The following is a 25381-nucleotide window of genomic DNA, read 5'->3' on the forward strand; positions in this document are numbered from 1 at the left end:
AGTTAATATGAACAATACATGAAATCTATAAAAGTAAATTAAGACGACAGAGCTATGAGGACTGATACCTGTACAGCACTTACCTCACTGCTACTGTGATTATCTGTACACATGGGTTTCAGGGCAGGGGCACTTTATACTCTCAGTACCTAACTTACAGAAAAATCTCAGCGAAGTGATTCGATTAAGCAATTACTCAGCAAGGTTCTTCTGAAAAGGAAGCACTGTGTTACTCTAACTTCTGAAAAAGTCTTCAAGAAAAGAAAAATTTAAACTTCGGAAGCCAAGTGGTATATAGTGGCAACAGGAAGAAAAAACTGCAGGTTGAGATTTAAAAAGACTTGTAAAAATTATAAATCCAGCACTTTAACCTCATCTAAATGGATAGAAAAGTAGTCTTGACTCATGGCATGCATATTTACAATGTTTTCTTTAATTGGATCCATGAATGTAGTGATCATTAAAGGAGAAAAAAAATTGAAACCTTCTGTGATGTTCCCAGATCAAGCCTACCTGACTTTCCTCCACAAGACTAGGCTTTGTATGTGTTCCCATTACTGCTGTCATTGCACAGAATTACAGATAGATGGCCCCCAACTTAGGGTGGTTCAATTGACAATTATTTTACTTTACGATGGTGTGAAAGGGATATGCACTTGGGAGAAGCTGTACTCTGGATTTTGAAATCCGGTCTTTTCCTGGGCTAGTGCCATGTAGTAATGCTGGACGTCGGCAGAGAGCCATGGCTCCCAGTCCAACACGCGATCACTCAGGATAAACCACCGATTTACTTACAGCCCTTCTGTAATCATATACCCATTCTGTTTTTCACTTTCAGTACAGCAGTCAATAAATTACACGAGGATGCTCACCACTTTATTATAAAATAGTCCTGTGTTAGATGATTCTGCTCAACTGTAGGTTAGTATTAAGTGTTATGAACATGTTCAAGGAAGGCTAAGCTGAGCTATGATGTTCAGTAGGTTAGGTGTATTAAACACATTTTTTCACTTAATATTTTCAGCAATGGGTTTATCAGGATATAACTTGATCATAAGATACTAACCATTATTTATTTGTGTCTTGCTCCTTTGAAAACTAAGTTCCTTCAAAGTGTTAGTCATTTTTATATTCTTAGTATAATACTTGGCACTCATTTAAACCTCACTAAATACTTAGTGGATGGAGAGACAGATGAACTGAAGGACCAAAGGATGAATATGAAGAAATAAGTAAACAAAAACAACCACTGAACTACAGGAGTATTTAGAGCTTAAATCACTATTCTTTGTGGCTAAAGATTTAGACAAGGTACTTTAGGGTTCTTTCAAATGTTTCTGATTTAAAATTTCTGCAACGGACTGTACAGCTTCCCATTGTATATCATGCCCTCAGCAACACTACAATGCTGTAAACTGCAGGTGACTCTGGGACTGTGTGTGAGCGCGCATAAGCACAGAGATGTGAAATGTCCTAAGCTTTAGACAAAGAAGCACAAAAGTAGTCTGCCCTAAGACACTGCCGTACATGTCTATTCATTGCCTTTCCGTCATGAGTTCTTTGAGTCCAGGCCAAATGACACTGCAGACTGACCTACAATCACAACTGAAGAAATGAAAACCTCAGAAATGAAGAGGGAGAGGCTCTGATGTCAATTGCACAGGCTGTGGCTGGGAAGACAACGGTCCAGGTATCTGTAGTGCAAGTAATTCTAACACATCTCTCCTGCTGATGAAGTTCAAAGTTAAACTAGAGACTGTAGGAAGAGAAAGAAAGCAACACATTGGAGAATTTGAAGGAAATGTTTGTTTTTTTTTTTTAAGTTTTATTTATTTTGAGAGAGCAAGTGAGTAAGCAAGAACAAGGAGGTGCGGGGAGAGAAGAGAGGGAGAAAATCCCAAGCAGACTCAGCATGTTGTCAGCACAGAGCCCAGTGCAGGGCTCAAATCCACAAACTGTGAGATCGTGACCTGAGCCAAAATCAAGAGCCAGTCGCTTAACTAACTGAGCCCCCCCAGTAGCCCCGATCTTATATTTTTTTAATATAGATTCCTAGTACTTAATAAGCACTCATTCACCCAATCAGATACAAGAAGTGCAGGAAGAGACAAGAGAGTTGACCCTGGAATAAAAACAGGCTCCGAGTTATTCACTAACAAGAAAAAAATATCAAATAAATAGCCCTATCCCTGTATTGCTAGGTCACGTTCTAGAATTTTCAGATTAAGGAAATCCATTACAGATTAATTTAACCCATTATAAATTAAGAAATCCATTTTGATCAACTTCACAGAGAAGCTAACTTTAGAGTACACACACACACACACACACACACAGTGTGATTAAACAAAAGTGCATGATGGGAAGGGGCAAAGTATGTTCCATAACAACAGGGACAGGAGCTCAGCTAGTGAGATGAACAAGCCTACATGTCTAGCATCCAATCAAAAATACCAGTTATGAAAAAAAGCAGGAAATTATGGCCATAACCAGGACAATTATCAATTTATTTAAAAACACCAATAACATGTAGACATAGAGAATTTTTTAAAAATCCAAATCACACTCCAAGGAATGAAAATTCAGCAGCAGAGATGACACTATGCTGATAGCTTTAGTGGCAGACATCGCAGAAGTAACCTATTTACAAAGACATAGTAATAGAAAGTATTCAAAATGAAATGCAGAAAAACACAGGGGAAAAAAAGGAATTGTAAAATAAGATCAAGTGGCCAGCACACATGTAAGTCGTGGCCCAGAAAAGAGAGTGTGTGTTAAGGAGGGGAGGTCAAGGGAGAAAAAAATATCTAAAGAAGTACTAAGCATGTACCTCCTAAATTTGGTGTAGATCCAAAAAAAAAAAAAAGCAAACAATAAGCAGCAATGAGAATAAACACGATGAAAACCATACAAAGGAGCATCATAATCAAATAGCTCAAAACGAGTTATAAAAAAATCTTAAAAGCATCCAAAGAAAATAAGACACATGTTGTAAAAACGAACAGTAAGAATGACAACCGACCTCACAGAAGACAATGGGAGATGACAGTGCAGGGAAACCTTTGAAAGACTAACAAGAGAAAAGTGACAGCCTAGAATCCTACGCTCAGCAAAAGTATTTTCCAAAACAAAAGCAAAAGAAAGACTTCTTCGGGCATACAAAAGCAGAGAATGCATCACCAGCAGACCAGCCCTGCAAGAAATGCCAGACAGTCTTTCAGACAGAACAAAATTGATGCCAGAGAGAAATCTGCATCTACTAAAAGCAATGAAGAGCAGCGAGTAAATACATGTGTAAATATAAAATACATTTTTAATTTTTTTTCTTTTATTATTTTTTAACTGTTTATTTTTGAGAGAGAGAGCTAGCAAGGCATGGGCAGAGAGAGAGGGAGACACAGAATCAGAAACAGGCTCCAGGCTCTGAGCTGTCAGCACAGAGCCTGACATGAGGCTGGAACTCACAAGCCTCGAGATCATGACCTGAGCCGAAGTCAGATGCTTAACCGACTAACCCAGCCAGGCACCCCTTACTTTATTTTAAAGTTTATCCATTTATTTTGAGAGACAGAGAGAGTGGGGGGTGGGAAGAGGGGCAGAGAGAGTAAGAGAGAGAGAATCCCAAGCACACTCCACACTGTCAAGTACAGACCCCAACATGGGGCTCCAACCCAAGAACCGTGAGATCAGGACCTGAGCCAAAACCAAGAGTGAAATGCTTAATTGACTGAGCCACCCAGGAACCCCGTTTTTAATTTTTTAAAAAGTCACTGATTAAAGCAAAAATGATAAAAGTGTATTGTATAGTGCATAATGTATGTAAAAGTTAAATATATGACAACAGTCAGTCAAAAGCCAGCAGGGAAGAAATGGAAAAATACTGTCGTAAGGTTCTTACATTATACTTGAAGTTCTACTATATTATTTGAAGGCAGACTATCATAAGTTAAAGAAGTATACTGTAAACACTAGAGCAATCTCACACACACACACACACACACACACAAAGTATAGCTAATAACCCGATAAAGGAGATTAAATGGAATTACAAAAATAACCAATTCAAAAGAAAGCAGGGGGGGTGCCTGGGTGGCTCAGTTGGTTAAGCGTCGAGCTTCAGCTCAGGTGGTGGTCTCAGAGCTGGTGAGTTCGAGCCCTGCGTCAGAGTCTCTGCTGTCAGTACAGAGACGGATGTGGATCCTCTATCCTCCCCCCTCTCTGCCCCTTCCCCACTGGTTCTATCACAAAATAAATAAATAAACTTTAAAAAAAAAGAAAAGCAGGAAAAGAGAAAAAGGCAAATAATGACTAAATGGAAAAAGTGGTAAACACATACCAAAATGTTGGCTTTAAGCTGAACTATACTGAACTATGCATTATATATAAACAGCCAAAGCATGACCATCAAAAGGCAGAGATCCCCAGCCTATATAAAGCAGCAAGATCCAATTACAGTCGACTCCTGAACAACACTGGTTCAAACTTATGGGTCCACTTATATAGATTTTTTTCTGATACATACAATATAGTCCTGTAACTGTTTTCTCTTCCTTAGGATTTTTTAAAATAACATTTTCTTTTCCCTAGCTTACTTTATTGTAAGAATACAGTATGTAATATATACAACATACAACATGGGTTAATTGTTTATGTTCCTGGTAAGTGTTCCAGTCAACAGTAGACTATTAGTAGTTAAGTTCTGGGGGAATCAAAAGTTAAACGTAGATTTTTTTACTGTACAGAGTGTTAGTGCCTCTAACACCCATGTTATTCCAAGGTCAACTGTATATTCTGCCAATAAGAAACACTTTAAATATAAAAAAAAACCCAAAATATCAATGTACAGCCAGCATGAGAAAAGTATTCAATTTGAAGGACATCAGAAATCCCATCTCTGTGCTCGCTTTGCGGCACATATACCAAAATCAGGACGATACAGAGAAGACCAGCATGGCCGCCTCACAAGAACGACGCCCAAATTCATGCAGCGGTCTGTTTTTTCCAACAAGATATAAAAAGGGGGGGAAAAAGGAAGAAGAAGAAGAAGAAGAAATCTGATCTCTGTTGAGAGGTAAGAACAGTCCTCACAAGCCACTCCATTTCCTTCACAGACCAAACTGGGCTGTGACGTCAAAAGTCAGGGCCAGTGGTGCTCTCGGAGACGAGGACGGCAGGATGGTGACAGGAGAGGGCGTGAGGGATGCTGATAATGACCTCCTTTGTCTCGTCCAAACATGCATCGAGCTGTACACTTACGACGGATTCATTTTCCTGCATATATCATTCAATCAAAACTGAAATTAAAAACTTTAACTGCATTGGAAACAAGGTTCACCAAGCAACTTCCAGATTAGTAATGTGGAACGTCAGGTACCTGTTACCAGGAAAGGGGTCCTGTCCCAGGTGAGCAATCCCTGCGTCAGTGTCATCAGGGAGGATATTCCCTATTATAAACATTCTGCTTACTCATCAGCACACCTGAAGCTGAACGAGATCCGCAACATAACGTTCATATCGACACGAACCGAAACCACTGGTGCCGCTGCCGTCACCTCTACTCCTCCGTCCTCTGTTCCTACAACCACTGCAGCAGGCTGACCACCAGCGACGCGCTAGGGGCTGTGACCGAGGACACCTCTCTTAGATTACTTAATCATCACGATGCCTCCCCAAGGTCCCCACTCCACACCTGGAAGAAACTGAAGCTCAGAGAAGCTAAGTGGCTTCCCACATGCAACACAGCTAACAGGAATGAGGACCAGGACGCACACCCATTTTTTGACGAAAAGCCTTTGCTCTTCCCGGTGTCCCAGACGACCAGTTTTCTAGATCAAATGTGTGTCAATGCCATGTCATGTGATCCCAACATTTATATACCTCACGGAGTTCTTCTCCTAGAGTTATTACAAATAGTATCCAAACTTTTAGGATTAAAAACTGAGTACACATGGAGGTCAAAACATTTCTTAAAATAACGCATATACTTTGTGTATGAAATACGAATTTGATTCTTAATAGAATTTTTCTGGTTACAAATACAATATTTAAACAGGCTTGCCTATATCAGAAATTGGGAAAGTGTCTCACAGGGTTATTTATATGTTAATTAAATATAGTGTGATAAAGAGATTCACTGCTGTTACAGACAAGTATTTGCATATTAATGAAATCTTGACTGGAAAAGACATTGTATGATCAAGAAGAATTATAGGGACTATTTCCCTAAGGTAATTCAACCATTCAGAAGATGTTATAATCTACTTAAGGATCACATGTACTGAATTATTGGTCAGGATACTTAAAGTTTGGAGGAAAATGAATAATGAAAGAAAAATCTCATCTCCATGAAAAGAGTATCATTACCACTAGGTAATGCTGAATCTAGTAACAGATTTTTAAGAGAATGGATTAGTTAAAAAAAAAAAAAAAAGTACCCTCTCAAAGAGGTCTGAATTTCAAATAAATCAGAAACTTTAAACTGTATTAAGCCATATGAAAAACATTTGACAATGTTACATATACATATGTAAAATGATACTGCAATTAAAATTACTTTTAAAATAATTCCCTATTTCAGCATATATTTCAACTAACGCCTCTCAAGTTTTTTGCCATGAAGGCAGGATAGCAATCCCTTTTCTGCTTATCCCATAAACATGCTGTGAGAATTACACGTGAAACATAAAACTGGTTTGTAAATTTAAAAAAATTCTTAAAAAGCCCCATGCTCCAAACAGAAAATGAATGAACAAATCAGTACACCTTTATTTCTTTAGTACTCCTCAGACTATCAAATACATAACAAGTATCGCAACACAATTGACAAAGCCCATGCAAATCACTCTGAAATAAGATTCATTTCCACCTCCTTAATCAAGGAAGTTGTCCTAAATCCATCTCTTTGTTTTAAATAAACAGAAAAACAAAAGTGAATGGAGTCAGGCTCTAACGTGACCATAGCGCCAGGAGGCATGCACACTAATCACCCCACCGCCAGCCCCAGACCCTGCCCCCAGACCACTGAGGCGCTGAGCCTTTCCTTTCTGATCCAAACATCAGGTTATTTTTGGATCCACAAAGTGCCAACATATCCAACATTTGTAAAGGACTCTCAATATTCCTCTCTATTGACAGTCCACAGAAAGCCAGATACGTATTCCAAGCCTAAAACACAACCCAATTTATTGTTCGTTGTTCACAGCAGTTCAGAAATAAACTGTACATATGAGAATTGAATTGTGATTAGGTAACTAATCAACTTTTCCACTTTAAAGGGAAAAGAAACACTTTTATTTTTCTCTTGAGAATCGAACAAGTGAATACAATGCCCCAATTTTTTTCCATAATTATTTCATCATCCAGGCTACAGTTTAGGTGATATTTCCATTACAATAACAAAACTATGGTGGGAATGACCGATAGAATAACAAATAGAAACTGCTTTTCAACAATTTCAGAGAAGAAAAAAGAAATCTTTATGAACAGGAGCAGGCTACTAAAAGCACAGAAAGAGATTCCTGATTGTTTTACTGGAAATCCTGTACACTAATTCATTTCAACTAACAAATTAATTGGGAACATCTTTTGTACCGCGACTAAACAATATAACATAGGTAAAGACTGAGCAGGTAAAACAACTTCATGTTAAATATTCAGATGACTTTTTCCTCTTCAAACTTCGCAATGTCAAAATCACACTCAGGGTTCAAGATCTAGAGCAAACCTTACCTCTTCCAAGAAGTCTTTCCTGATTTACCTCCTCTGTTAAAAGAGAGTAACCTCTCCCACCTCCTAACCTATCCATAACTCTTCCTTCTGGAACAGGTATTTCAGTTGTATGATAGCTGTATCTATACCTAACCTGCCTGATCTTCCCTCCTAGATTCTAATTTAAATGTGGAGAGGCACCACCACCTTTCACTCACATCACACAATTTCACAGGATCCCTCCATCTTCTTTAAACTGCTCTTTCAATGAAAATGAAATAAGAGAAGGCAATTTAGAAATGCTTTAATTTTTAGATCAGTTTAATAGGTATCTATGATTTATTATAAATTTCACTTAAAAAAGGTTAAAAATCAAAAATCAGTATCTGCTTTGCAAGAAGCATTAGTATGCTTCTTATGGGGAAAGAAACTTCCAGAATATCCTTAAAACTATGAAATTGAGCTATCTTTAGTTGATTCCATTGTGGTCTTCTGTTGCCTTTCAAGGAAAACAAACAAAAATTTACAGCTCTGAATTGAAAGCTGCCTAGGGTCAACTTTGACTTCAATGAAAAAGATAGTTTAAATTATATCATTTCTGAAAAAAATCACCACCTAATATAAAATTTCAAGGCATCAGCATTTCAAGCTGCAAGTATGGTAAAAAGTAAATTCTACTGGGATCATATGAGCAAATCATAGCGGAAAAATTTCCTAACCTGGGGAAAGACACAGACATCAAAATCCAAGAAGCAGAGAGAACTCCCATTAGATTCAACAAAAACCGACCATCAACAAGGCGTATCAGAGCAAAATTCACAAAATATATAGACAAGGAAAGAATTACGAAAGAAGCAAGGGGAAAAAAAGTCCTTAACTTTTTTTAAGGGAAGACAGATCAGGTTTGCAGCAGACCTATCCACAGAAACATGGCAGGTGAAGAAGGAGTAGCAAGATATATTCGACGTGCTGAATCAGAAAAATATGCAGCCAAGAATTCTTTACCCAGCAGGGCTGTCACCAAAAATAGAAGGAGAGATAAAGAGTATCCCAAACAAACAGAAACTAAAGGAGTTCATGCCCACTAAACCAGCCCTGCAAGAAATTTTAAGGGGGACTCTTTGAGTGGAGAAAAGACCAAACAAAACAAAAAAGACCAAAAGCAACAAAGACTAGATAGGACGAGAGAACACCACAGGGAACTCCAACTCTACAAGCTACACAATAGCAATAAATTCCTATCTTTCAGTACTCACTCTAAATGTCAATGGACTAAACGCTCCAATCAAAAGACACAGTGTAACAGAATGGATAAGAAAACCAGATCCATCTATATGTTATTTACAAGAGACCCATTTTAGACCTAAAGACACCATCAGATTGAACATAAAGGGATGGAGAACCATCTACCACGCCAATGGTTGCCAAAAGAAAGCTGGAATAGCCATACTTAAACCAGACAATCTAGGTTTTAAAATAAATACTGTAACAAGAGATGAAGAAGGGCATTATATCATGATTAAGGGATCTATCCACTAAGATCTAACAATTATAAACATTTACTCCCCCAACGTGGAACACCCAAATATATAAATCAATTAAGCACAAACATAAATAAACTCATTGATAATACCATAAGAGTAGGGGACTTAAACACTCCACTTACAGCAATGGACAGATATCTAAGCAGAAAATCAACAAGGAAACAATGACTTTGAATGACTACATTGCACTGGATGGAGTTAACAGATATATTCAGAGCATTTGATCCTAAAGTAGCGGAACACACGTTATTATTCTCAAGTGCACATGGAACATTCTCCAGAATAGATCACATACTGGGACACAAATCAACCCTCGACAAGTACAAAAAGATCAAGATCGTACTGTAGGTATTTTCAGACCACAATGCTATGAAACTCAAAATCAATCACAAGAAAAAATTTGGAAAGACAGCAAATACTTGAAGATTAAAGAATATCCTACTGAGGAATGAATGGGTTAACCAAGAAGTTAAATAGAAAATTAAAAAGTATATGGAAGCCAATGAAAATGGTAACACCACAGCCCAAAACCTCTGGGACCCAGCAAAGGTGGTCATAAGAGGAAAGTATATAGCAATCTGGGCCTTCTTAAAGAAGGAAAAAAGGTCTCAGAAACACAACCTAACCTTACAACTTAAAGAGCTGGAAAAAGAATAGCAAATTAAACCCCCAAACAGCAAGCGACAGAAAATAATAAAGATTAGAGCAGAAATCAATGCTATCAAAACAAACAAACAAACAAACAAAACAGTAGAACACATCAATGAAACCAGAAGCTAGTTCTTTGAAAGAATTAACAAAACTGATAAACTGCTAGCCAGTGTGATCAAAAAGAAAAAGGAAAGGACCCAAATAAATAAAATCATAAATGAAAGAGGAGAGATCACAGCCAACATTGCAGAAATACATGCAGTAATAAGTATTATGAGGCACTATATGCCAATTAATTGGGCAACCTGTAGGAAATGGACAAATTCCTAGGAACATATAAACTACCAAAACTGAAACAGGAAGAAACAGGAAATTGGAACAGACACATAACCAGTAAAGCAACTCCATCAATAATCAAAAATCTCCCAACAAACAAGAGACCAGGGCTGGATGGCTTTCCAGAAGAATTCTAACAAACATTTAAAGAACAGTTAACACCTATTCTTTTGAAGGTGTCCCAAAAAATAGAAATGGAAGGAAAACTTCCAAACTTGTTCTACAAGGCCAGCATTACGTTGATTCCAAAACCAAAGACCCCACTAAAAATGAGAACTATAGACCAATTTCCCTGATGAACATGGATGCCAAACTTTTCAACAACATACTAGCCAACCAGATCCAACAATACATTAAAAGAATTATTCACCATGATCAAGAGGCGTTTATACCTGCGATGCAGAGCTGCAATATCTGCAAAACAATCGATGTGATACATCACATCAATAAAAGAAAGGACAAGAACTACATGATCCTCTCAATAGATGGAGAGAAAACATTTTAGAAAACAGAGCATCCTTTCTTGATAAAAACCCTCAAGAAAGTACGGATAGAAGAATCATACTTCAAGATCATAAAAACCATATAAGAAAGACCCACTGCTAACATGATAGGCATGTCCACTCTCATCACTGTTATTCAACACGGTGTTGGAAGTCTTAGCCTTACCAAACAACACAAAGAAACAAAAAGCATCCAAATCATCAAGGCGGAAGTCAAATTTTTACTCCTCACAGACAATATGATAATCTATGTGGAAAACTCAAAAGACTCCACCAAAAACTGCTTAAACTGATCCATGAATTCAGCAAATTTGCAGGATATAAAATCAATGTACAGATATCAGTTGCATTTCTATACACAAAAAAATGAAGCATTCAGAAGAGAAACCAAGGAATCAATCCTATTTACAATTGCACCAAAAAGCATAAGATACCTAGGAATAAGCCTAACCAAAGAGGTGAAAAATCTATACACCATATAGTGAAAACTATAGAAAGTCTTATGAAAGAAATTGAAGATACACCAAAAAATGGAAAAATATTCCATGTTCATGGATTGGAAGAACACTGTTAAAATGTCAATACTACCCAAAGCAATCTACATATTCAGTGCAATCCCTATCAAAATAACACCAGCATTCTTCACAGAGCTAGAACAAAACAACCTTAAAATTTGTGTGGAACCAGAAAAGATCCCCAAAAGCCAAGGCAATCCTGAAAAAGAAAACCAAAGCTGGAGGCATCTCAATTCTGGACTTCAAGATGTATTACAAAGCTGTAAATATGAAGCCAGTTTTGAATAAAGACACAAAAACAGACACTTAGATCAATGGAACAGAAGAGAGAACCCAGAAATAGACCCACAAACATATGGCCAACTCATCTTTGACAAAGCAGGAAAGAATATGCAATGGAATAAAGACAGTCTCTTCTGCAAATGATGCTGGGAAAACTGGACAACGATATGCAGAAAAATGAACCTGGACCACTTTCTTATACCACACACAAAAATAAATTCAAAATGGATGAAAGTCCTAAACATAAGACAGGAAGCCATCAAAATCCTAAAGGAGAAAACAAGCAAAAACCTCTTTGACCTCAGCCACAGCAACTTCTTACTCAACATGTCTCTGGAAGCAAGGGAAACCAAAAGCAAAAATGAACTGTTAGGTCCTCATCAGGATAAAAAGCTTCTGCACAGCAAGGGAAACAAAAACAAAAATGAACTATTAGGATCTCATCAGGATAAAAAGCTTCTGCACCGCAAAGGAAACAATCAGCAAAACTAAAAGGCAACCAATAGAATGGGAGAAGATATTTGCAAATGACATAGCGGATAAAGGGTTAGTGTCTAAAATCTATAAAGAACTTACCAAACTCAACACCCAAAATATAAATAATGTAGTGAAGAAATGGGCAAAAGACATGAATAGACACTTTACCAAAGAAGACATTCAGATGGCTAACAGACACATGAAGAAACGCTCAATATCACTCATCATCAGGAAAATACAAATCAAAACCACAATGAGATACCACCTCAGAATGGCTAAAATTAGCCACTCAGGCAATGATAGATGTTGGCAAGGATGTGGAGAAAGAGGGATCCTTTTGCACTGCTGGTAGGAATGCAAACTGGTGCAGACACTCTGGAAAACAGTATGGAGCTTCCTCAAATAATTAAAACCAGAACTACCCTACGACCCAGCAATTGCACTACTAGGTATTCATCCAAAGGATAGATGTGCTGTGTCGAAGGGGCACATGCACCCCAATGTTTATAGCAGCACTATCGACAACAGCTAAACTATGGAAAGAGCCCAAATGTCCATCAACAGATGAATGGACAAAGAAGATGTGGTAGATATATAAAATGGAGTATTACTTGGCAACCAAAAAGAAAGAAATCTTGCCATTTGCAACTACATGGATGAAACTAGAGGGTATCATGCTAAGCGAAATTAGTCAGAGACAGACAAATATCATATGACTTCACTCATATGAGGACTTTAAGACACAAAACAGATTAACATAAGGGAAAGGAAGCAGAAATAACATAAACACCAGGAGAGGGACAAAACATAAGAGACTCTTAAATATAGCGAACAAACACACGGTTGCTGGAGGGGTTATGGGTGAGGGGATGGGCTCAATGGGCAAGGGACATTAAGGAGGACACCTGTTGAGATGAGCACTGGGTGTTATATGTAAGGAATGAATCAATGGATTCTACTCCTGAAATCATTACTGCACTCTATGCTAACCAACTTGGATGTATATTAAAAATAAATAATTTTTTAAAAAAGTAAACTTGTACCTAACCTTTCAGTTGTGAAGAATGGGAATAATGTCATCTGATCTCTTTAAGGATAAATTATTAATGATTTAAGTTAGAAGGCAAATAAATTTGACCTAAATCCAATTTGTCCTACTTAGAATTTTAATAAAATGCATATTGATGTTTTGCTACTTTAGGACCTTTTATGTTATTGTCATTTTAGAAAAAGGCTCCATGTTTGGCTATTCAAACATAAGATTTAGGCAACAAAGTGTTAGAGGAGATATTAGGGGCGCCTGGGTGGCTTAGTCGGTTGGGTGTCCGACTTTCGCTTAGGTCATGATCTCGCGGTTCGTGGGTTCGAGCCGCGCGTCGGGCTCTGTGCTGACTGCCGGCTCAGAGCCTGGAGCCTGTTTCAATCTGTGACTCCCTCTCTCTCTGACCCTCCTCTGCTCATGCTGTCTCTCTCTCTCTCCTAGAAATAAATAAAACATTTAAAAAAAAAAGAAGTTCCCTTCAGTTTGTACACCCTATTTATCACCAAGAGTTGCAGAAGACGTTCTCCACAGAGGGTCCGACAGTAATGGTAACAACCTTGCATCACAAACTAGAGTTAGTTCATCCTCATCCTATTCTTCGTTTGAGAAATACTTTTACGCATAAACAGAAACGTGACCCAGGGAGAGCANAAGCCTTATTTAATCATACTAATTTCACTAAAAGTATATGGTTATGCCTTGAGAATATTCTGCTAAGTGAAATAAAAGAATCATAAAAAGACAATATTGTATGACTTGTTTTATGAGGCACCCAAGAGTAAGCAACATTATACAGACACTCAGCAGAATGCTGGTGGGCAGGGGCTGGGTTGAGCAGAAAATGAGAGTTGCTTAATGGGTAGAGTTTCCTAAGGGTAAAAAGAGTTCTGGAAATTGTTGAACAACAAGGTGAACAGACCTACTACTGAAAGATATGCTGAAAAATGTTTAAAATGGTAAATTTGATGCTGGATGTTTTCTACAATTAAATTTTTTTTTTAAAATAAAACAAAAGTGGGTCGCCTGGGTGGCTTAGTTGGTTAAGCGTCCGACTTTCGCTTAGGTCATGATCTCGCGGTTCGTGGGTTCAAGCCCCGCGTCGGGCTCTGTGCTGACTGCCAGCTCAGAGCCTGGAGCCTGTTTCAGAGTCTGTGTCTCCCTCTCTCTCTGACCCTCCCCTGCTCACGCGGTCTCTCTCTCCTAGAAATAAATAAAAATATTAAAAAAAGAAAAGAAAGAAAGAAAGAAAAAAGAAAAACAGCAGTTTCTAAGCAGCCGGGTATATACTGACACGGGATGCGGTTGGCCTCTTGCACGATCTAAACAGCTGATGACTTCACATTTTTTAGCCAGCCCCTTTGGATTGTTAGCCTTAACTGTATATCACATAAATTACTGTGGAACTAAAGGTAGACAATGATTTAGAAGCCAACAAAGAAGTCTTATAATCACAAATTCAGAAATCAGAAATATCGACAACACATCTTTACGGTTCACACAAGTACAATCCATCCGCACGTTACAGCACGCTCGTAGTCAGACTTCCAACTGCCAAATAATCTAATGGAACTCAGATATTTATAAGCTAACACACCGCCAAGGTACCACAGTAATAGCTCATCTAGGAGATGAATGCAGCATTCTGGATAGCTGGAGAGTCTACGTCCATCAATACTGTTCCACCACTTACAACTACAGACTACTTTAAATACTGTAATATCCCCAAATACGATAAACAATGGGATCTTTCCTTGTTGATTCTGGAAATAATCCAGAAATATAAATATGAGTATCAATTTTCATTATCTAACAAATACATGTGTCAAAAAATTTCCTGACTGACAGATTAACTGAAAAAGTGTTTATTTCTACATGTTAAAAGTAAATGAAATCTAAATGCAGTGTGGTATCCTGGATTGGATTTGGAAACAGAAAAAGCATATCAGTAGAAAAACTAATTATAGCCAAGTAAATCTGTCATTTCCATAACAGTATTGTAAGGCGGTTCTGCTATCCTGTTTTGAGGATGCAAATCTGTTCCAGTGACATAATATGAGGGCACAACTTGAGCATAACACAAATTTCACATCTGCTGATGTCCCGTTGCATCCACAAGAAACACTAAGTGCACACGGACAACTGAACCCAACCCACATCAGGCTACGCGTGCAGAGATGCCCAGACATTCACCAGCGACCTCGGATCACAGAGTGTGTGTGTGAGGAAGCCCTCCAGCCACATCTGCTGACACAACCTTCCACCGGATCTCCAGCCACCCTCTTCCTCCACTTCCCAATGACACAGGGCCTGCAGCTCTCCCAACAGCCACTTCCAGTCCCTCTAAGTAAGGTCTTCCTCAAGGTAAGGGCCGTATCTCAGTATGTGTGTGCCTGTTAATCATTCAACACATGTAAAAATGGACTTTCATTGAGGTTCCTAACTGTTTTTCCCTGAACAAAGGTTTTGAGTCCTGGACCGCTAATGCCACTCTTCCCACAACCCTGTGGTTTGCACTGCAGGGCCCCACACAGTCAGTGATTTCAGGACTGCACGGGTCATGTGACAGCAGAACTGACTGTTTCAGTGACAATTTCTTAGTGTGGACAAATGTGCTATAATCATAAGGAAAAAAGGGGAAGCTAAGTGAAGGGAATCCAGGAACTCCCTGTATCTTCCATTCAACTTTTCTATAATTATAAAAACATGCCTATAAGAAGTTTAAAACAGGAAGCACGTGAAGTATCTAAGGCCAAGGTGCCAGTACAGGATTCCACCTGAACAGCAGGTGCTAACACGTAAGTAGCATTTATCTGGTGCCCAGCACTGTTCTCGGTGCTTTATATGCATTAGCTCATCAAACATTCTCACAATGCTAAGGCAAGTGCTACAATTCATGTCCATCGTACAGGGGAGAAGACCGAGGTGCATTTAAGAAAGTTTTCCAAAAACATGAATTATGCACCCTGGCTCTAATGTCAAAGCGCTTACACCTCTGCTACGCTACTTCAACAACTGTTCAAAATACAACTTATTAAATTAGGTTACTTCCATCATTCTGGAAAATATTCTACAAAAGGGAAAGAGGCATAAAATGAAAAATCTAAATAATCTTTCTAAAACATGCTCAAGTATCAAAAACCCCCAAAATAAAAATCTTTTATAAAAAGATTTCTTTCTTTTATAAAAATCTCAAAGACCACAAATTGTGGGAGCTAATGAAACAGGAATGTCACTTTTGTACTTTAAAACAGTCAACTACACTATAAAGTGGAAACATTTTGTAGCAATGATAAACTAAAGATAGACAGCTAATAGAAAGATGTGGCATCGATGATGGAAAACGTAATTTCAAAGTTTAATCAAACTTGGTCACATTTCATCATCGTCAAACACACGATAATTTAAGAATGACAATATAAAACACAAAAATAACACACACCACAGAAGTTTCCGAGCAGTCATAATCATCAAATTTGTTTCAATCAAAACTGATGCATCAAACTTTGGTTAAATGCCAAAGCAAAAGTTCTGCCTGCCGGATCTCAACATGGGGTAGGGAACAGGTCAGTCTGCTGGCATAACCTACTATCACTTTCCAAAATATCATATGGGGGGCACCTGGGTGGCTCAGTCGGTTAAGCGTCCGACTTCGGCTCAGGTCATGATCTCACGGTTCGTGGGTTCGAGCCCCACGTCGGGTTCCGTGCTGACAGCCAGCTCTCAGAAATAAATAAAACATGAAAAAAAAAATAAAATAAAATATCATACAGCTTGAACTCTAAAATGCAAACTGCTAACTTCCCATGTACACTCTACACAGGTGAACAAGACACAAGGTCCTTCCCTTATGGATTTGATATTCGAATATTCACTCATTTATTCGTTCATTAATTCAGCAAGTATTTCCTGAGTGCCTACAACGCCAGGCACTCTGCTAAGTGCAGGGAGGGTAAGGAAGGGAAAGTACACAAGATCCCTGTCCTACTGGGGCTGCTGTTTTACCGGGAGGCAGGAGGCAGGGGAACAAAATAAATAAGTAAGTAGAACACAAACTAAGGTAGGAGTGGTAAATGCTAGGAAGAAAATAAAGCGCGAAAGGAGGATTTAATGTGAGGGTAAAATCGTAAAAAGGACGGCCAAGGGAGATCAGATAAAGTGGAGAGGACAAAGGATCACATAATATGTTAGGTGTGAGTGCTCTGGAGAAAACCGCGGAAGGGCAAAAGCNGGGGTTTTTGAAGAGGGGCCCTTTGGGGGAGACTCGGAAGGAAATAGGGGGCCCAGTCACACGAAGATCTAGGAGAAGGGCACACCAGGAGGAGGCACACTGGCCACAAAACCAGCCCCACGGCCGGGCCAGGGCGGCATATCCGAGGGACGAGGAGAGGCTCGCGCAGGCAGGAGGGAGAAAACGGGGGCTTACGGCGCTGTCTTAACAGCAAGCTGAAGGCCGTACAGAAGTTACACGGCCATTCTGCATTTTGGGAGCCACACATTTAGAGTTAAGCGACTTGTGTCGAATCAATTTAACCGAGTACTGAAAAGTCATTGTTACTTGCAAAACACAAGTCGAAGGAATGAAGGGAAGATAAGCAGGATGAAACAGGGGCTCTGCTGCTGAACACCGCATACCGTCCGAGAAAAAAGGTGTGTGCACAGAAGGTTCTACAGTCCTTGAAGGCAGTAAATGAGGAAGGGGGAAGATCATGTTACTAGTTTTCAAATACTGCAACTGAGGAAGTTTTTTAAAAAAGGCAGAAAAGGCTGTAAATGTATTTAGAGTCTTTTCAACTCATTTCTTGCTCAGTTTGAAAGCGTATGCCGTAAGCAGGACTGTATGCTTCTGTTGATACATAAAACATAGCTGGTCAGTCCCGTGAAAGAGAACAGTGTTTTCTGTGCATCAGAGTCCCTCCCATAGTGCCAGGCACACGGACGGTGCTCAGCACACGGACGGTGCTCAGCACACAGTGAGCCGGGAGGCAGAGGCCCACTCATATTCCAACAAAACAGACACTCTGTGTTCATCTGACTTGAAAGTGAGTTGAAAATAAACAAACACCAAGCATTCAAAGAAGAATAAACTTCCTCAAAAAGGAAACAATTTCTACAACTGGATCTTCCTGATCCAGGCATCCTAGAGTAGAACTTGAAGCAGGGTAAAAGAGGAGGCTTCAACCACAGGCTAACGCAGCAACGGACTTGTGAAATGAGGCCGTGGGAGCCTTGGTGGAACGTTAACCAGGGCGCCTCCATTGTTAAAGGTGAAGTTGTTCTACCGCATTCCCGTCAGGACAACCTTTGATCTCTTTTATAAATGGACACAAGGCGCATATAACATATCCAGTCAGCAACCATTTTCAGATGTTCTACTGCACAGGCACCACCCGGGCCGTGAGGATCCAAAACTAAGGAGGAGATGGTCTGTGCCTTAAAGAGTTGGTTTTGGGTTTAGGGTTGGATGTTTATTAAAGGCGGGAACAAGAGGGAGAAAAGCAGAAATACAAATGACTAAAATACACTGTGAAGGGGGTTGTGCTACAAGAGCAGACAAGGAGTGAGCAGGACACAGGAAGAGGAGGGTGTTTATGGAAGAGCCCCTAGAAGAGGCTCCGCTGGATGGGCTCCGCAGTCACACAAAATTACGAGAAGACACGGACGTTGCTGTTACAACCTGTTCTTTTTCCTCATGCTTCCCATCTAGAGATTGACCTCCTTGAGAAACAAAAATTAAAAAAAAAAAATCTTTACTTTCTCAATGTGTTTAAAAATTTTTTTTAATTGTTTTTTATTTATTTCTGAGAGAGAGACAGAGAGACAGTGTGAGCAGGGGAGGGGCAGAGAGGGAGACACAGAATCTGAAGCAGGCTCCAGGCTCTGAGCTGTCAGCACAGAGCCCGACCGGGGGCTCGAACCCACGACTGTGAGATCATGACCTGAGCCAAAGTCGGACGCTTAACCAACTGAGCCACCCAGGCGCCCCTCTCAATGTGTTTAAAATGAATACAGTTTAAGACTCATAAGAAACCAATCTTTTCGAAGTTTGTCTAAACAACACATGCCAACACAAGGATCCTACATAACTCCGCTTCCATATGGTGCACCTAACGTATTTCCCACAACTTAACTTGGCTACGGCAGCCCCAGTAAAGGAACCACAGACCATGCAGAGATAATCCAGCATTGGGCATTTAAAACTATTTTTGCAAACCAATTCTGAAATTTCAGAAAGCCGTATGTTTAGGCAGTCATCAGAAGACCACAACCATAAGGGAACTCAAACCTAAAGACAAATTAACTTAAAAATTTTTTTTTGAAATGGCAGCCCCTCCCTTTTATTTTTAAGGGATAGCCCTTTCTGTATACTAACAATTTACAGTAGAAAAAATTCATTTCTATCGGATTAGATCTATTTTTGCAAAGAGGCAGAAAATAAATAAAATTATATTCTAAAGCATTTATAAATTCACAAAATGCATTTTACATATCATTATACAGGGGTAAGAGAAATTATATGAAGGTGAAAGGAACACCTCAAGCTTCTTTTTGTTCACGTTTATTATCAAAAGACTTTTTTTTTCTTTTTTAGCACTAAGAGTAGGGCAAAATGAGGAATTTAGAACATATTTTTATAGCTTCCTGACCTACAACTACAAATAAATGTCAGTTCAAATCTTGGCCATACTTACATAGAGTTATACTACTAAATCTCTGTGAATCTCAGTTTTCTGTAATAACAGGGGTAATAAAAAGTGTTCAGAAACCAGATATAATTATGTATGAAATACATACTAATTACTCTATAAATATTGTTGTTCTTCATCATCAACACCTAAGCCTACAAAGAGGATACTGAGCGGAGGGGACAGGAGAGAAATAAGGACGCCAAATGGTCCGCAAGCCCAGGAACACTCCTTAACACTATTACATTGCCAGTAGCTAAAATCTAGTGATTTCGAATGGAATAGTCATAATCTCTTACAGTGTTTCACAGATTATGAGCAGATCTCATCTCAATTCACTTGTTACCCAACATATGGAGTATGAATAATCAAGACAGGGACTGTCAACTCATTGTAAAGGTGAGTAAATTCAAATTCAGAAAGGCTATCCATCATGCGATCGGTGGCTGAGCCACATTTCCTAGTGGAGGTAAAAGGTCTCGTGTTTACGGAACTAGTTCTCTCACTGGATGTAAAAGGTCTGACCACTGGATTCTCTCGCCTTTTCCCCTCAGTGCGGTAACTGAGAAGACAAGCACACGCTGCACTCCGCTCTGCTCCCCGGTGCCACCCAGGCCGGGAGCCGGGGGACTGCCTACCCACTGCGCGCCAGGCAAGGAGGCGAACTGATTCTCTTTTCTTCATGCTCAAGAAGAAACGTTCTGGCCTCCAGAGCCCAGCAGGTGTCACAACAAAGACTAAATGTTCACTGAACTTAGAGTCTCTGTCATATGACATAACCCACTTTTCAGATAGCCCTGATCGGAGATATGGGGCATCAGTCCAATTAATAGTAAAGTGGAACTTTGATTTCCCATTTGTCTTTCCGCCTCTGGAATTTCACAGGGAGAAAAGGCTGTAACAAGAAGCAGAATTCAGACATTCCTGAGTCCCCTGGACCTACTCCCTGACACAGTCAGAACCACACTTCGTTTCTAAAAAATACATCTAATTCAGATACTGAATTATACCAGTGTTATACCATTATAACACTGCGGCTTCAGCACACACCAATAAAACCAGGAAGCTTTCAGAAAAAAAAAAGTTAAGTTCATGTTCATTAATGTCATCCTGTTAGGCTAGACACATTTTGGCTTTGAGTGCATTTAAAAATAAATTAGAAATAAGTTCATAATCAGAAAAAAGTTTAAATAGATTACATTAAAATTACTTTGTTTAATTCAGACTACTCAGCATCAGACAAAACACTTATTATTTAGAAAGAAGATAAAACTCAGGAAAGACGGTCACGTACCAAGCTTCAGGCAGCAAGACAGAGTATTCATGGGGAGAGGTGGTCTCTGGGAAGTTGGACAGAATAGCAAGGCGATGAGGAAGCAGGTCTGATCCATGATAAGTGAACAGAATTTCTAGGGCTTGTACGTTACTTTCCTGTACAAACGGCAAGGGTTAAGTTTCCAATGTAAACCTCAGGAGAAAAGGAATGATTTTGTAGGACAATATCCAAAAACCTAAAATTAGCTCATTATGCAGTTTGGGATATAAGGCACTTTGAAATATTCCCAATTCCTCCTAGTCTGCACCACATTTCTCAATCTAATGCTATGAAAATAAGCATTAGAAATAAGTATAAAAAATAAGTATATTTTTGAAACTCAGAATGATGAATAAACATTTTTAAAAATATGGTTCCAGGGGCGCCTGGGTGGCTCAGTCAGTTAAGTACCTGACTCTGGCTCAAGTCATGACCTCAGGGCTCATGAGTTCGAGCCACCCATCGGGCTCTGTGCTGACAGCTAGCTCAGAGTCTGGAGCCTGCTTCAGATTCTGTGTCTCCCTCTCTCTCTCTGACCCTCCTCCACTCATGCACTCTCTCTCTCTCTCTCAAAAATAAATAAACATTTTAAGAAATGTTTAAATATGGTTCCATTTTCACTAAATTAATACTACAACAAAACATGAAATACTGGTAAATGCATGCAGTAACATTAACTGAATGGCTCAGAGACTCAGAATGTGTTAATAAACATAATTATTTTATTTACAAAAAAGAAATTACCCGAGCATAAGTTCTTGCTGAGAGAACAATATTCTGATTCCTGAACTTCTTAAAGAATTCAGCATCATATCTCTGTTCAGATGCATGAGGCACTCCTAAGATTTCCTGAGGGGAAAGAGCGACTTCATAATGAAAAGGCTTTTAAATACGGGTGACAAGAAAATATTAAAAAACCTTTACAACTCTGCCTACCTAAATAAATAAGCCCTGAATTAATTAAACTATCAACTGTTAACTGAAGTAGTACATCCGCATTCTTGTCTTTATTGTGAAAATGGCTGTATTTATAAATGCTGTTAATATTAAAGAAAATTAAGTAAATGAAATAGGCAGTAAAAAATTAATTAGAGTAGGACGGCCAGAACCCACCACCTGCTAAAAACAAATAAGCGACCATTATACACAGCTGTGTGAGATAAGCACCTGTACCTGGAGGGGAACTTTAGATTAACCTTACTGCTGCTGGAGAGCTACGTAAAATGCAGATGGAAACATTCATTGGCTCAACAAATATTTATTGAGTGTCCACTGTGTGCCAGGGGCGCTGTAAAACGCTTCCCCTGCCCTCCAAATTGCTTAAAATCTAGAGGGAAGACTAACGAGCACCTCGGAACAGGTAAAGGGTAACACACAGGAAGGGTGCTTTGCAACTAGTTTGGGGAGGACAGGGAAGGCTTCCCAGAAGTGGCACCGAAGCTGAGGCGTAAAGGACAAACAGGAGTCAGCCAAGGGAGCTGCAAGTGCAGCTCTCCCCATTGCCATGTAGGACACGGGGCTCTGTCCGCCATGTTTAATGGTGAGCCCAGAGAGCCAGCAGACTGCTTTGCACATGGTAACCAGTAAATACTTGTTGACTGAATTAATTTACTGAGGTCGGAAAGAGAGAAGAATGAGGAGGTGTGGAGGAGGTGAGGGAGGGAGGGTGGAAGGTTGACAAGGTCACTTGCAAACATGCTGGGTCTGGAACTACAGCCAAGTCTGAAAGAAGCTTGTGGATAGGCAGGTGGATAGATACGTCAGGAGCTCTGGGGTAAAGTATGAATTACGTAGAGGATGTATTGTAATTAATACAGCAGTGAGTATGATTTCAAGGGAAATTAAGTTGAATGAAGCAGCTTGAAGGAGCAACATCATTTGAAGGATGAACCCTCCCCCCCAAAAGAAGTGAAGTAGTGGGGAGGGCAGGAGAATCTGCATCTGAAAAGTAGACTCAGGAGCCAGAGAAGGATGGGGGGTGGGAGGGGAGAATTTAACCTATACTCATGGAAACAAAGAAAGCATTTCAAAACTATCCTCTGTTCCCTGACTCCTCATCCACAACAATCCTTTCCTTTATTCCCTTACAGTTACACATCCTAGGGCTCCCCTGGATCCCTGGATCTTTCTTACCAAGAAAGAACTCTCTGGGACAACTATACATCAAGCACCAGACTTGTGAGCGAATGCTACCCAGCCCCCGCCTACCTGGTCGGGGGCATTCCAGCAACTCCTCAGCCTCACCGACACATCCAATCCAGCGACCCTATGCTTTTTACCTGCTATCTCTCCTCAAAGTCTCTTATCCCTTCTAACCAACTTAGTCCCTGGCCCATCATTATACAGAGATTTCTTTAATCCCTTGCTTCTTTCCCTTTATCAGATTCACCTGGCAAAACCTAATCCTTAGTTGAAGGCAACTATGAACCCTGATTGCAAGTTACCAGAAGCCTCTGTAGAAATATTACAAAACCAAGCCGACAGTTCTCATTTCCAGATCTCAACACTGCTGGGGTCCCGATCCAAATGAACCAACTGTAAAAACATTCCTGAGGCAACCCGGGAAAACTGAACGTGAAGCGGATATCAAACGATGTTAGGGAATTACTACTCATTTTGTTAGAAATAATAGTGCTATTGTGGCTATTCTTTAAAAGTCTTTACCAATTACAGACACTACTTTAAGTATTTACGGGTAAAATGATAAGATGTCTAGGATTCGCTTACAAATGACTAAGCCAAAGAAAAGGCAGGAGTGGAGAGTAAAGGACACGAGGGTGGCAAAATGGCTGCAGCTGGGCAGCAAGTACATCTGGCTCATTACATTCTTCTCTACTTTTTAAGGTTTGAAATTTTATAAACTCAATTCAAATATGCTGTCCCTCAATGCTACATTCCCCTAACAAGCTTTCTTTTCTCTCTTACTCTGGTAAGAGCTTTTCTACAATTCTTTCATTCTTTCCAAACCTCCAACACCTCACTTCCATCTCCATTCTCAACTAAAAATTTGCTTCATATACTTTTTTAACGGACACAATTGGATGGGAAATCTCTCATCTTCCAACCTGCTACAACTGTACCTCTACCTGTACCTATACCAATAGGATTTTCCTTCCATGAGTTACAACAGAAAAATTATATACATCTGCTCCCAAAACAGCTTCAAACCCCACTCGGGCTCCGGATCCCATTTCTCCTATTTCCACAATCATGCCATTATCTCCTCTTTTTTCTGTTCAGTAAATTCCTCCTCACCCTCTACTGATTCATTCCCATGAGTATACAAACAATACTTCTTACTTCCATGAAAAAAAATAATAATAACTCCTGTAGCTAACCCCCACCTTCTCGGCTCCCCTGAAACAAAATGTCTTGCAAGAGCTGCCCACAACTGTCTCACTTACCCGCTTCCTGTTCTCTCCTAAACCCACTCAATCTCTTAACAATTCAAGTTCTTACACAGCATGAAAGTCCTTTCAAAACATATCCAGAAGCTATTCCAACCACCCTCCTCCTTGTGGTGGGTGCCACCCCTCCCCCACAGGTCAGCTCCCCCCATCCCAGAATCCCGTTAGCTGTCTCTGCCAGGCTAACCCCACCTCCTTTCATGCCCCTAGGCCTTTCCTCACACAGCAGGCTGACTGTCAACACTGGCTAATTAATACGGGAGACTCCATTAGGAGTTCCTGCTTTCCTTCCCCAAGCCTCAGTTTTCATATCCATAAAACTGGCAGAATAGTACTGCAGGTAGGGCTGATTTAGTGGTGACAAATTCTTTCAATTTTTGTGTATCTGGGAAGACTTTTATCTCTCCTTCTATTCTGAATGACAGGCTTGCTGGACAGAGGATCCTTGGCTGCATGTTTTTTCTGTTCATCACATTGAAGATTCCCTGCCATTCCTTTCTGGCCTGCCAAGTTTCAGTAGGTAGGTCTGTCACCACTCTGATAGGTTTCCCTTTGTATGTTAGGGCCCTTTTCTCCCTAGCTGCTTTCAGATTTCTCTCTTTGTCTTTATGTTTTGCCAGTTTCACTATGATACGTTGTGCAGAAGCTTGATTCAAGTTACATCTGAGGGGAGTTCTCTGTGCCTCTTGGATTTCAGTGTCTGTTTCCTTCCCCAGATTGGGGAAGTTGTCTGCTATCATGTGTTCAAGGACTCCTTCAGCGCCTTTCCCTCTCTCTTTCTCTTCTGGAATTTCTCTGATCCAGATATTGTTCCATTAGATTGTATCGCTCAGCTCTCAAACTCTCCTTTCATGTTCCTGGATCAGTTTCTCTCTCTCTTTTTCTTGGCTTCCTCTTTTTCTATAATTGTGTCTTCTAA

General features: G+C 39.7%; 1 protein-coding gene and 1 non-coding gene across 2 annotated transcripts in view; one reads left to right on the forward strand and one right to left on the reverse strand.

The window, feature by feature from the left end:
• Positions 1-25381, reverse strand: part of NBAS (NBAS subunit of NRZ tethering complex) — a 334140-nt gene that overhangs the window by 219928 nt on the left and 88831 nt on the right. Inside the window, exons 20-21 of the mRNA XM_077750930.1 lie at positions 21800-21904; positions 21035-21171 (exon numbers count right to left, since the gene is read on the reverse strand). Of these exons, the coding sequence (XP_077607056.1) occupies positions 21035-21171; positions 21800-21904 (242 nt within the window). The remainder of the gene's footprint in view (positions 1-21034; positions 21172-21799; positions 21905-25381) is intronic.
• On the forward strand, positions 4897-5002 carry LOC144220749 (U6 spliceosomal RNA). Its single transcript, XR_013331850.1, has one exon. It is a non-coding gene; the product is annotated as a U6 spliceosomal RNA (small nuclear RNA).

The sequence above is a fragment of the Crocuta crocuta genome, unplaced genomic scaffold, assembly GCF_008692635.1.
Source record: "Crocuta crocuta isolate KB4526 unplaced genomic scaffold, BGI_CrCroc_1.0 scaffold129, whole genome shotgun sequence".
Classification (NCBI taxonomy): Eukaryota; Metazoa; Chordata; class Mammalia; order Carnivora; family Hyaenidae; genus Crocuta; species Crocuta crocuta.